Source organism: Saccopteryx leptura, chromosome 3, assembly GCF_036850995.1.
Source record: "Saccopteryx leptura isolate mSacLep1 chromosome 3, mSacLep1_pri_phased_curated, whole genome shotgun sequence".
NCBI lineage: Eukaryota > Metazoa > Chordata > Mammalia > Chiroptera > Emballonuridae > Saccopteryx > Saccopteryx leptura.
Window position 1 is genome coordinate 246,297,705 of NC_089505.1, and position 14,086 is coordinate 246,311,790.

At 49.5% G+C, this 14,086-nt stretch overlaps 1 protein-coding gene across 1 annotated transcript; it reads right to left on the reverse strand.

Moving 5' to 3' along the window:
- Positions 1–2,845: 2,845 nt before the first annotated feature.
- NAGK (N-acetylglucosamine kinase) lies at positions 2,846–13,623 on the reverse strand. The gene is made up of 10 exons (XM_066378012.1): positions 13,251–13,623; positions 10,363–10,447; positions 10,112–10,210; positions 9,173–9,314; positions 7,991–8,101; positions 7,183–7,295; positions 5,440–5,527; positions 4,364–4,461; positions 3,799–3,877; positions 2,846–3,169 (listed from the first exon to the last, which is right to left on the reverse strand). Exons 1-10 carry the CDS (start codon positions 13,277–13,279, stop codon positions 2,979–2,981), a joined length of 1,035 nt encoding a protein of 344 aa, XP_066234109.1. The 5' UTR covers positions 13,280–13,623; the 3' UTR covers positions 2,846–2,978.
- Between the last annotated feature and the right edge of the window lie 463 nt (positions 13,624–14,086).

Here is a 14,086-nt window from a genome sequence, read left to right on the forward strand (position 1 = left end):
GACTGAATGTAATTTCAAAATACTGCCTGGTACATAATAGGCACTTAATACATGGTCACCATTGTGGCAATAATGTACAGCTTTGAACAAAGAAGTGGTATTAGGGTCCTTGGGCGTGAAGGGAAATGGATAGCTCATCACACCTCCTTTGGCCAAAGTAGGAACACATCTGAGCTTGTGTACTTGGAATAACTAATATCTATTCAATTTATGTGCTGGCAAAAAAATAAATTATGAAGTGCTCTTTGCTCTGCTCTAAATCCTCCATTGTCCAGTTGGAATAGAACCTAGACAACGGTAAAGAAGATAAGGCTTGTATTTTAAACTCTTCACCAATACAGTTTTAGATTCTTTATTTTATTTTTTTTTTTAAGAGACAGAGGGACAGACAGACAGGAACAGAGAGAGATGAGAAGCATCAATCATCAGTTTTTCGTTGCGATACCTTAGTTGTTCATTGATTGTTTTCTCATATGTGCCTTGACCAGGGGGCTACAGCAGACCGAGTAACCCCTTGCTCGAGCCAGCGACCTTGTGTCCAAGCTGGTGAGCTTTGCTCAAACCAGATGAGCCCGTCTCAAGCTGGCGACCTCGGCGTCTTGAACCTGGGTCCTCCGCATCCCAGTCTGATGCTCTATCCACTGCGCCACCACCTGGTCCAGCCAGTTTTAGATTCTAAATCGCAAATACAGCTTGATGCTGATCCTGACATGTAAAAAAAACTTCTCCAAGCTCAATCTTCATTAAGTGTTATTGAGAGGGTTCAAGAGATACAGCAAAGGCACCTCCACAGTGTCCCTATTCTTTGCCAGCCTTGTACCAGATGATATATCAGAGACAGGCTGAGAGCTGGACCCCAATGGTTTGGACCATAGCTAGGTGCAAAGAAGGCTGGCTGTCCCTTAGGAAGGGACTTGGCTTGAGTTCTTATTGCTCAAAGCTCCACCTTACTATGTTGGGCTACAGCTGATTGGAATGAAAGCTGCTGCCATTCTGTTATACACTATGAAATTAGGGTCTTATGACTTGGGAAACAAAAATCCAAGATTCTTTACTTTTTTGGTATTTTTCTGAAGTTGGAAACAGGGAGGCAGTCAGACAGACTCCCGCATGCGCCCAACGGATCCACCCAGCATGTCCACCAGGGGGCGATGCTCTGCTGCAACCAGAGCCATCCTCAGTGCCCGGGCCAACTTTGCTCCAATGGAGCCCCAGCTGCGGAAGGGGAAGAGAGACAGAGAGGAAGGAAAGGGGGAGGGGTGCACAAGCAGATGGGTGCCTCTCCTGTGTGCCCTGGCCGGGAATTGAACCTGGGACTCCTGAACACCAGGCCGATGCTCTACCACTGAGCCAACCGGCCAGGGCCAAAAATCCAAGATTCTTTCAAGGACCTAATCAGAACTCAAAAGCTATAGGGCAGTGGTCCCCAACCTTTCTTGGGCCACGGACCGGTTTAATGTCAAAAAATACTTTCACAGATCGGCCTTTAGGGTGGGACGGATAAATGTATCACGTGACCGAGACAAGAGTGAGTCTTAGACGGATGTAACAGAGGGAATTTGGTCATTTTTTAAAAATAAAACATTGTTCAGAATTAAATATAAATAAAACAGAAATAATGTAAGTTATTTATTCTTTCTCTGCAGACCGCTACCGGTCTGCGGCCCAGGGGTTGGGGACCACTGCTGTAGGGTACAACTCCCTCAAGTGCAGATCCTGGACCACTATAGCAGAAGCACAAGGTAGTTAGAATAAATGAAAATTGCCCATCTCATCCTTGACCTACTGAATCAAACACATTATAGAGGGGGAAGAAAAAAAATCTGAATTGGAAACAAGTTCTAGAATAATTGATACATACAAGTTTGAGAACTTATGTCCAGGACATAATCTATGTCTTCTAATAGTTCATGCTCTAAACATCTAGAAGGCCCTGTCCGGGTGGCTCAGTGGGCAGAGAATCGTCCTGGTATGCTGAGGTCGCAGTTTCAGTCCTGGTCAGGGCACCTGAGAAGCAACCAATGAGTGCACATTAAGTGGAACAAGTTGATGCTTCTTTCCCCCTCCCCCCTTCCTCTCATTCAAATCAATGGGAAAATCAAAAGAAAATAAACACCTAGAGAGGCAGCCCCTACTAATTGAGACTGTCTTCATTGTTCAGTAAGCAGCATGGGCAGAACAGGAAGCCTTGGACTTGTCATAACCAAACTATAGTATCCAAAGTACAGGAGTCATGTCTGCTCGTCACAGATGCGCACCTTGCCCAGTGCCACACAACAAGTGCAAAGTGTCTGCTGTAACCAGAGCCAGACTAGTAGTCCTGGAAAAACCTAGTGAGGTTGTATCTAGTCGACCTTGGATCTCCGCCACCCTCATAACTGCTCAAAGAATTCATTTATACCAAAAAACTGCAAAATGTGCTGCTTACCCATAAGTACCAAATCCAATGAGGTAAAAATCCTCCCAGATGAGATCTGTATCCTGTCCCCTAAGTCCTACTTGGGACTCTCAGTAGAGGATGTGGTGGTATCTTTAAGGTTACTCCCAGTGAGATTTTGCCTGGAAAACATTTAATTTCACTGAAAATGCACTGGCAGTGATCATTCCCCACTTGGACAGAAAATGGAGGTCACAGGTTAACTGGCAGCAACAGCCTAAGTATGCTAGCATGGGGGGGTAGTGGAGGCACACAGATACATTTTATGTCCAACTGCAGGGCAAGCAGACTGTAATCCCAGGCCGAGCACCTGGGTGTGGGGCTTTCAACCATGGGCTAAACCATCCCTGAGGGTACGGCAGGCAGGCGCACTGAGAATGGACACAGCAAGTGTGCTTCACAACACAATTCAATTGGGAGTCGGTAAAGTGCATTTATTTTCTCTTTTTCTTTTTTAAAAAAAGTAAAAGGAAGAAAGGCCCCTCCCTCCCAGCCCCCAATGTCCACGGGGCATGGAGGAGGTAGGGCCAGGGCCGGCCCCCTAGGAGAAGGTGTAAGAGTAGAAGGCCACGGCATTGACACTGTAGTCCATGGGGAGGGGGTGCCCGATGTGCCTGGCCCCTAGGCTGGCCCCGCCCAGGGCAGAGGAGTGCCTCAGCTTCATCAGGGTGAAGCTGGAGAAGGAGTTCTGAGCCTGGATCTCTCTGCCCTGGGTCAGCGCCAGAAGGAAACCTGGAGGGAAAGAATGCAGAGGCAGAGGTGGAACAGCAGCCTGTGCTGGAGACGAGCAGGGACACAGCGGGGAAAGAAGAGGCCAGGCCCGAGGAATCCCTGCAGACAGAGGTCCTAGAGGAGCCCACAGCCAGATCCCCACCCGGTGGTGCACCAGGGTACATGAGCCCAGTAACGACTGTGGGTACTGGAGCCGCTGTCCCCAGCACCCAAGGCCAGGAACTCCAAGGGAGCAACAGGGGTCCCTAAGCTACTTCAGAATGTCTAATGGAAACCACAGTTGCCCAAAACAAGGTGGCAGAGTGAAAAGGCCCATTTCTCTCATTTCGGCTAGGATTGTGTTAACACATGCTGGTCAACAGCTCTGATTTTAAGTTAAGATTTGTGTTTAATTTTTTAAAAAGTGGTGCTTGTTTAATAAATCCTTTGGAAAAGAACATCTTTTTACAAGTTCAGATAAGCTGGACAGGACCTTGTAAAGGGCTCCCTGGCAGACTGAAGGTTGAGGGTGTTGAGCTGAGGCATCAGGGGCCTGTCCAGGCCTCAGGTCCCAAGTCCTCCCTGGAGCAGACAGCTGTCTGGCACCCCTTCTTTGCCAGCACCAGCCCTTGCCCCAGTCCTATACTCACCCTCCTTCAGCAGTTCCCAGCTCTTCCACACAGAACCCACACACAGGATGGGGAGGCCAAGCTGCCCTTTGAACAGGACCTGGACAGTGAACAGAAATGGACAGTGGGGTGACCAAGTCTCTCCGGTACTGCAGGGGTAGCTGTTAAGACCAGCCGTCTCTATCCTGCTTACACTCCCTCTAGTCGAGAACAAAAAGGTGAACTCAAGAAAAAAAGGGAGGAAAATAGGGAGATTTATAAAGGCAAGGGAGAGGGGAAAGGAAAACACATCGAGTAATAACAGGAAAGAATGAAGAGGAAACGGGCAGAAACACGACCAAAAGGGGAGACCACATGTACCACATTAAACCAGCTTACTATATATACACATTACATGTTAGCCAAAGTGAGGGCACAGGACGAAAGAACTTGTTTGTTATAGACTTTCTGTAACATTTTTCTCAACTCCAGGTTCTCATTTAACATCATACCCAATTTACAGTTTGATGGAACAGTGTCACTCCTCATGGGAAAGGGTCAAAGGTGGCCCAGCAGTTACCAGCCTTCATTTCCCACCTCAACTCACCGGGTCAATCTCCGGCAACACGGCCACAACGTGTCTGCCCAGCATCTCCCCAGCCTTCCTGAAGATATAGCGGGAAAGGGGGTCTCCCTGCTGAGCCCCTGGGGGGAAGGAAGAGGGCAGGGCGTGGTGAGTACCTAGGGGGCCGCCAGTGCTCAGCTGTTCTCACTCTGGTGCAGGGCAACAACAGCTAGGTCTAAACCAGGAATGGGGTGGGCACGTGGGCAAGTAAGCCTCCCAAGCTGCCGCTCCACCCTTATTTCCCCTACCCCACACTCCACCCTTATTTCTCCTACCCCACTTCTACCATCGGAGGGTGTCCTGTATGGAGGTGGCTGTTCCAAGAATTGGGAAGGGAAGTCGTCCCCCCCACACACACTAGAGAAGCACACTGGCTTAGCTCATACTCGTGGTTTACCTCCAGCTTACACGGAGTTACTGAGTCTGCGCCTGAAGCTCTCTCAGCTCTGGGGACCCAGGACCCTACTTGAGCAGCTGGTTGGTGCTCTTGTCAGGGCCCCACCCATCTCCAGCAGTCAGCCCCTTCCCAGCTATTCTCTGAAGGGACCTCAGTCCAGCAGGACCTCAGGGGATCCTTCAATGCCCTGCGGCTTCAGGAGTCCAGACTGAGGGAGTATGGACCATACAGTGGAGAAAGAGTAATATGCAGACAAGCAAGCCCTGTGGTCCGTCCAGCCGCTCCTCACCCTACCAAATATGCCTAACTTCTCCAGGATCTCCTAGTTCTGTGGGTATCATCGGTTAAAAAAAAGTTATATATTTTCCCAAAGGACAACTGCTTCATAAATTTCTCAGAAACAGGCAAACAGCCTGCACAAGCCACAAGAGCTGTCAAGAAGAGAAGCAAATGTAGTATAAAACAACTGTCAATATAATCTGCATGTCCTTCTGCCTTCACCTCAAGGCCCATGGCGGCAGAGAACTGAGGTCACTTGGTCAAAGGGAGATTAAACTGGCTTCAGTCCTCACTGAACCTTACTCCACTATGATCCCCTTCTTCCCATCTAGAAGGTCTTTGGGGAATGAAGCCAGATAAAATGCTGCCCTATCTCCAGTACCTTCTGCAATCTTCCGGCAAAACCCAGCAAACCTGCACTTATCAAAGTCCCTGTACAGGTGTACAAGGATTCCGAGCCGGTCTGGCACCTGAGAGACAGAGAAAGGATACAAGGTAGTCATCAGAAACAAAGGGAAATCCCCAGTCTGCCCACCCAAGTTGGCCTTCTGATGTCTCGACTGCTTGAAAAGCTAGAATAATGTTTTTTTAAGCTCCAGAGAGTGCAAGGATTTGAGACTTCACATTTGAGAAAAGTTCTTTGTTTTCCTTAGCATGAATTCCATTGCTCCTTACAGATTAGTTTGGATAGAGCACAGATCTCTGCTCACCATTGGTAATTTCTTGAGGTGCTTCTGAAAAGATTTCTTTGGTCAAAGGAATATATGGACTTTTGCACATTCTAACTCTCTTAGAGATTCACAATGCACATTAGCAAGTTAAAGGCTCTGAGAAGTCCTAAACCAAGATATCTGTTTCCCCCAAACTTATCTGACCACAGAAAGTACTTCTTCCACCTCAACAAACTTACACACCAGTAACACCTCTGAAGGACCTGAGGAACCGGTGATTCCCCAGAGAAGTTCTTATGATGGAAGAAGGTGGGCTAAAATTTGAGCACCTACAGCAACATGTTAAGCACGTTACACAGACTATCTCCTTTACCCTTTGTAATGACCTTATAAAAATAACCAAAGGATAAGAAAGTGGTAAACATAATACTGGAATTCAGAAAAAATTTGCTGAATCAGGATATATTAACTCCACTTCTTACAGCAACTGCAATAGGAAGTGATTTCTTTCCCTATTCCTCAGCTTGGCCCAGGCCAGTTTCTCTATAATCATCAACCCCTGAGCCTTGAGAATACAGGTCTTACTTCTCAGTATTTCTAATCTCCTTCCCTGGCCCCACCCCCAGCTCACCCAAGTGGCCCTTACTCAGAGAGATGTCTATCATATAGACATTCTCTTCCTTCTCTTCCCACCTTTTACCTCTGGCTCAGATAAAGACAGCTATTTCCAAAACCCAATACAAATAAGCACGGCTCAGACAAAGAAAAGTCAATCCCCGATACCTTGAGTAAGTGGCTACCCCCCTCCAGAACTCTCCCTGTCCACCTTTTATTTTTAATTTATTCATTCATTTTAGAGTGGGGAGGGAGGGAGAGAGGGAGAGAGAGAAGGGGAGGCAGTGCAGGAAGTATCAACTTCCATATGTGCCTTTACCTGGCAAGCCCAGAGTTTCAAACCAGTGACTTCAGTGTTCCAGGTTGACGCTTTATTCACTGCGCCACCACAGGTCAGGCCCTGTCCACCTCTTAAGGGCTCTACTCCCTGACCCACACAGACCAGAAGCAGCTCACTGTCTAACATATCTGTTCAGACTTTACCTGCCATCTCTGTGTCTCTGACAACTGTTTCCTGATCTCACCCTGTACTTCTCATTCCAGCTTAAAATGCCATCTGCCTTCACCTCCCAGCAGGGTCTAGCTACCTAAGAATGAGGTTTGGCTAAGCACTTATCCCCAACCTACCCCTCCCTCATGCCCGATACCCTCCTGGAATGTACCACCCATTTCATTCAGAATCTTGTCCTTACCTCTGACTTCTCTATCCTACAGCTCTGACCCATGACTCACCTTCAACTTTTCTTCGGCTCACCCAGTCCCTTCCTGCATTCACTCCTGCTCAGTCTCCCACTGCCCTATCCCAGGTGTGCATGTTTACTGGGGAAAAGGGCGAGTACCTGGAAATAGTTGAACATGGCCTGTTTGACGTAGCCAATGTCATGTGGCGCTGCCTCTAGGTTGTCAATGGAGTCAAACACTATTTTCACTGCTTGGTGTGCAATCCAGTAGGCTGTGGAGAGCAGAGAGAGCTAGAAGATGGGGCCATATCCCCGAGCTCACGGGTAAGGAAACTCAGACCTAGACAGGTTAGTGGTCAGCTTGTATAGTATAGCAAATTAGGTGTCCCAATTCCCAGCCTGGGCACCTCCAGTTAAACTATATCTGACTGATCCACATAAGGGAAAGCTGGAGGGGAAAGACAGAACAGGTGACACTGTGTCACATCAGCTGCTACCCAAAACTAAAGACAAGGTCAGCTGTCACACAAACCACTGGGTCACTGCCATGAACTGGACCCCAAGGGTCCCTATGGAAGCGTGCACCTGCTGCTTATAAAGAGAAGCTGCTGTACCACTTTCCCACTAGCAGACTAGGAGAGCACTCCTGGCCTCTATGACCTTAGCCTTTAGTCTCAATTGCTCACAAAGGCTCCAAAAGTCAGCACAGGTAGTCAGCAGCTATGACGCTGGGCATGAACCTGAATCCCGGGTGCATATCATGGATGAGCAAGGCCAGCCACTTGTCCAGCTTTTGCATCTCTGTGAGCTCTCAGTCATTTTATTGTACTCAGGACTATCAGATCCAGGAGCTGTCCCCAGATAGCCCCTCAGGGTCAGCAGGCTAAGGGCAAAGGAGAGAAGATGGAGAGCTGCAGGAAGGGAAGGGTCGTGGACCTTGAGCCAGGCCCAGTTGAAGCAAGCTCACCTGAGCCCTCGTCCCCCATCATGTGGCCCCAGCCGCCACAGCCACTCTCAGAGCCATCAGGGTTGATGAGCCTGCAGTTGGAGCCTGTCCCAGAGATGAGCACGATCCCACCTGGGGAAAGGGCATGGAAGGCTCAGGGTGGCCAATACCCTGCACAGAGTGAGCACACAGCTTCTAACAGGAAAGACAGGACAGAAACCAGCCCTGGGCCCAGGAATCACCACCCAGTCTTGCAGAGAAAATTGAGCTAAGTAAGAGAGGAACTCCAATTACATACAGCCCTTCTCTGGGGGATAGAGAGGAATATGAGCCCATATCTTCTTGCCCAGCCTTCAAGTGACTACCTCCTTTACTGAGTACCTACTATGTGCCAGGGATGGTACCAGACCCTACTCAAAATGATACTCAATACCCTAAACCAGTGGTCCCCAACCTTTTTGGGCCACAGACCGGTTTAATGTCAGAAAATATTTTCATGGACCGGCCTTTAGGGTGGGACGGATGAATGCACAAAATTATGCGACTGGCGTAAAAACTGTGGTATTTTTAAATATATTGTTGAACTTATGAGACAAGCGTCAAGAGTAAGTCTTTGACAGATGTAACAGAGAGAATCTGGTCATTTTAAAAAAATAAAACGTTCAGACTTAAATATAAATAAAACGGAAATAATGTAAGTTATTTATTCTTTCTCTGCGGACAGGTACCAAATGGCCCATGGACCGGTACCAGTCCGCGGCCCGGGGGTTGGGGACCACTGCCCTAAACCACCTTATCAGTACAATTACTCCCATTTAATATGAAGAAATTGAACCTCTGAGAGTTCTGTAACTTCTCCAAGATGGCACAACCAGCAAAATAGGAACTGAGATTCAAATGCCAATCTTGTGGCACCAATGCTTTTTACACTATCAGAGCTCCTCCCACTTTCCTCTCAGCCAGCTCAGGGCCTCCTTCCTGGGATGGAGTCTTATGTCTGACTCCACTCCTTGCTTCTCATCAAGACATCCTCTTGCTCTCCCTCCTGTCCAGTCCTTGCTCTGGCAGCTAATTAAAAGTGGGGTGGGGGGTATGATGGAGGCTGCCTTCCAGATATTTGCAAGACAAGTTCTGCCAGCTACACCTAGGGAGCTTTCCCAAGAAAAACAGTTTTTAACCTCATCCCTCCCTTCACCTCCTTACCATCTGGTGTAGCTGTGGCGATGGAGCCAGCGGCATCGGTGGTGATAAAGTAGTTTTCACTCAGGTGGGGAAAGCGGTCCCTCAGCTCCTCCATCAGGATCCTCACCGCGTCCTCCTGCTCCCCACCACTTAGGGATAGGCCCTAGGCCACAGGGGAGGTGAGCGAGAGAGCAGGGCCCAGACCTGGCTCCTTTCTCAACCCCCTCCCCTCCTATCTGCCCCCTATTCTCTACATCTGGGCTCTGCTTACCTAGCCCATCCTCCTTCCACCCCACGTGATGACCCCTCAGAAGGCTGTAGCTTAATAAAAGCCTGGACTGGGAATGGACAGAGAGGGAACTCAACAATGCCATATTTGGAGTGAGACGAAAGTAGTGCCCTTAACAAAAAAATCAGGCAGAGGAACAAGTTGAGCATAAGCCTGGTCTGCAATACAGGGCTGGGGCTGTGTCTGCAGCACATCTTGCTGAGGACATATCCAGAGAGCAGCCAGAGCTACAGCAACTTGGGAGGAAGGCCTCAGCTGGGAATAATAGCAGACATTTAACAAATGCTTATGGGTCAGGGTCTCTGCTAACCACTTTAGCACGTGTCATGTCATTTTACCTTCCCAACAACTTGGGTAGCTACTGCTATCTGCACTTTCCAAATGAGGAAACTGAGGCTTAGAGAAGGTAGATAACCTGCTTAGGGTCACACAGATGCTGATGACAAACCAATGTCTCAGTGGCTCTCCAAAGCCCTGTGCTCTTCCAATTGTTGTGACTTCTGAATGACAACTGAAGCCACAAGAATGGATGAGATCATGTGAGTTTCTAGACCAGAGACTAAGTCCCCAAGTTCTTTCCCTCTGTGGTCAAGGTTGTCAGACTCATCTGGTTTGAACTCGCTTTCTCAGTGTTGCTGTGACTTAACTCCTAGGCTCTTCCCCAGACTCACCAAGCTTCGGAGAGGTACCAGAGGATCGACCCCTGCTTTCCGTTTGGCCCTGTTCACCATCTCGTTGATCCTCTCCACACACTTGTCTGTCCCGATCAGCTAGCCCCAATCAAGGGAAGGAGGAGTTACACAGGCCTGCACAATCTGTGCTGCCCCCACAGGCTGCTATATGAGCCCCCAGCCAATACCTCAACAGGAATTAGAGAATAAAACCACAATCAAGCGACTGGTCCCCTCAGTGTAACCTTTACCCAGTGGTTTGTGCTGAGTCCATCTGCTTCTGCCAGGATCTGTCCATCTTCTGAGAGTAAAAGGACCTTGGACCGTGTTCCTCCCCTACAGAACACAAGGGGACACTCAGTCTTGCACAGAAAAACCAGAAGGTACAGCTAACTTTGTGCCATCCTTATCACCAAGCCCGGTATGACAAAAACTACTTCAACAAACCCAGTCACCGTTCCCAAAAACACCTCTGTGGTTTGGTGTTTGCTGTGCTCTTGGACTGAAAAAGAGGTCCTGTTCCGCTTCCCTTAGGGATGTCCTACTTATGCTTCAAGGCCCTACTTATCCATCAGCTAGTCTTTGAAATTTCTGATGTGTGGCCCACCCACATAGCTCCACTAGTTAAGCCAAGTCAGTGCCCCCATAACTTTTAAAGATTCCTCTCTATTGAGTGTATTTTATTTTCCTGTCTGCCTCTCAGTAGACTACAAGCTCCAGGCCATTTATCTATCCTCAGGTCTAGCACAGGCAACACTTGGTAAATGTAACTCTACAGAGAATATATCTCTTTGCTTCTCACAAAAGCTAACGGGTGCCTTTCAAGATCCAGCTCCATGGCCCTGGCTGGCTGCATTAGTAAATAGAGCATTGGCCCAGCCTGTGGATGTCCAGGTTCAATTCCCGGTCAGTGTACACATGAGAAGCCACCGTCTGCTTCTCTTCCCTTTCTTCTCCCCCTTTTCTCCCTCTTCTCCTCTCACAGCCAGTGGCTCATTTGGTTTGAACATCAGCCCCAGGGGCTGAGTATAACTTGGCTGATTCAAGCATTAGCCCTAGGTGGGGCTGCCGGGTAGATCCCAGCTGGGGTGCATACAGAAGTCTATCTCCCTTCCTCTCACTTAAAAAGATCCAGCCCTGGCCGGTTGGCTCAGCGGTAGAGCGTCGGCCTGGCGTGCAGGAGTCCCGGGTTTGATTCCCGGCCAGGGCACACAGGAGAGGTGCCCATTTGCTTCTCCACCCCTCCCCCTCTCCTTCCTCTCTGTCGCTCTCTTCCCCTCCCACAGCAAGGCTCCATTGGAGCAAAGATGGCCCAGGCGCTGGGGATGGCTCTGTGGCCTCTGCCCCAGGCGCTAGAATGGCTCTGGACGCAACAGAGCGATGCCCCAGATGGGCAAAGCATCGCCCCCTGGTGGGCGTGCCGGGTGGATCCCGGTCAGGCGCATGCCGGAGTCTGACTGCCTCCCCATTTCCAGCTTAAAAAAATAAATAAAATAAAATAAAAAATAAAAAAATAAAAAGATCCAGTTCCAGCTGCAAAGGTCTTTGAGACACCCTTGTGAGAAACACTGACCAGATGGCTAGGAGAGTTAAGATCCACTTAAACAACTAACCAGTCAAATACTTATTACTGGGGGAAATGGTAGTTTGAGGGAGGCCTGTGGTGGTGTGAGGTATGTTTCTTTACTGATCAGTACTTTTAGAAATATAAGAAGAGGACACTGAAGACGTGTTGATCAAACTGAAAAATGACAAATTTCAAGGATTGGTTAATGCATGAGATCCAATACTGAAAAGAATCTCTTGACAAACGGGGGGAAAGGGTCATATCTTATATAAATAACAGGGACGAATGCAAACTCCTGTACTTAGTTTTGTTTTGTTTTTAAAGGGTAATAGTTACAGGATGGGAGAGATCAATCTTAATGCATGTGAAGAAAATATTTTTTTTTTTAGTTTTTTTTGTTTGTTTTTTTACAGAGACAGAGCGAGAGTCAGAGAGAGGGAGAGATAGATACAGACAGGAACACAGAGAGATGAGAAGAATCAATCATCAGTTTTTCCTTGTGGCACTTGAGTTGTTCATTGATTGCTTTCTCATATGTGCCTTGACCCTGGGGGGCTACAGCAGACCTTGGGTCCAACCAAGCTGGTGAGCTTTGCTCAAACCAGATGAGCCCACGCTAAAGCTGGCGACCTCCGGGTCTTGAACCTTGGTCCTCCACATCCCAGTCCGACGCTCTATCCACTGCGCCACCGCCCGGTCAGGCAAAAAAAGATGTTGGGGTCCATGAGTCAGCAATGAAATGTGGCTGCCATAGAAGTAATCCATCTCAAATTCAAAAGTGCCCTGGCTGAGACAACAGCCATCTCTATTATGCACTGATGTGACACACCCAGATTCACAGAATGTTGTCACTGGCAGGGGACTTGGTGATCATCTCCTTCATTTCCTCACTTGATATACACAGGAGGTAATGCAAGCCTATACTGAGCAAAAGTCTTGCTCATATTCATACCGAGGAAAAGAGCTATTTCAAAAAATCGAGTAGACAAGCTTCTGAACAGGAAAAAATGCAAGAACAGGGTTCTAGCTAGGGTAAGGAGCCTGGCATGCTGACAAGAATGGAGTTTCAGGGATCAGGACGGGCTAGCACTCGGGCTCGAAGCTGCTCCACCTCCCAGATACCCTCCGACAAAGATCTTGGTCCCAGCTTCCACCACACTTCCCCTTTCCATCCCCCAGTCCAGCAACTTCACACCTGACACCTGTTCTGAAAAACTCTCGGGTCGGGAATGGGAAAAAGGAGCATCTCCAGCTGGAGACAGAGGACTGGGCCGTTCTCGGGAGAAAGGGGCGTGGTTCCGCCGTGAAACAAAAAGAACCCCCCTGGGTGTGGCCAGGGCACACGCAGAGCCCCTGAAAGGCAGACACCCGCACGCGCAAAGGCAACGCCGCGCGTGCACAGAACCCTGCTCTGCAAGGCTCCGCAGCCCAAAAGCCCATAGTGGCCGGACTCAGAGGCGAGAAGCCACCAGCCTGCCCACGGCCTTCATTACGCCCCACCCTCGGGACGGGGTAGACCCAAGCCGCTTCTAGGGCGCCCCCCACGGTCCCCCTCCGCCGGGCCGCACTCACCCCTCCACACCCCCGTAGAGCGCGGCCATGCTGATGCTGCCGCTACCGCGGATCCCGCCGATTGCTTCCCTCCCGCCGGCGTTCCCCTCCTGCTTGCCCGCCCACTCGGCACCGCCCCGCGTCACGTGAACGCCCCCACGGTCCAGCTGACTCCAAGTGCGAGCGTGTGCGCGCACGCGGGGCGTGGCGCCGTGAGCTGCAGTTGGTCTTAGGCTGGCTGTGTCGGGACGGGTCTCCCCGGGGGGATGAGGGCGCTCCTAAGCAGCTCCTTAGCGGCTCCTCCGGCCCCTGCCGGCCCCTCCCCACCTCCTGACTCCTGCTTCTGGAGCTAGACACGGAATCCCAAGCAGAGGAGCCAGAAAGGGGTGTCTGGAACGGCCCGGAAGTTGCCGGCAGCCCCGCCTTGCGCTTGCGCACTGAATACGAGCCACGTAGACTGTTACTATTGCGGACGCGCAGTGACGCAAGCGCCGCCAGACACCCACTACCTCAGAGTGTGGGATCGGGCAACTGCGCATCTAAGGCAGGAGTGTTGCAAGGGCCTCAAAAATTATAATGTTTAATCCAACAGCTGTCGGTGATGGCAAAAGTAAAGTGTACACGCAACCCCCCACGCAAACTTTAATCTGCACTTGTTTAATTATGCATCTTCCAAGAGTATCTAGAAACAGGCTGGGGAAGGAGAAAAGACGTGGAAACTGTCCTTGTCCTTGGCCCAGAGAAGGGGCGTTTGTTCTTACTACCTGCCCAGTTTAGTTTTTTTGTTGTTGTTTTGACAGAGTCAGAGAGGAAGAGAGAGAGGTAAGAAGCATCAATTCTTCTTTGCTGCACTTTAG

Excerpts from the sequence above, each read along its gene's own strand:
- NAGK (XM_066378012.1), bottom strand. The coding sequence starts at position 13,279 with ATGGCCGCGCTCTACGGGGGTGTGGAGGG. Across the intron at positions 10,448-13,250 it reads CTCTACGGGGGTGTGGAGGG|GGGAGGAACACGGTCCAAGG; the intron begins GTGAGTGCGGCC and ends TGTGTTCTGTAG. Across the intron at positions 8,102-9,172 it reads CGCCACAGCTACACCAGATG|GTGGGATCGTGCTCATCTCT; the intron begins GTAAGGAGGTGA and ends CCCTTTCCCCAG.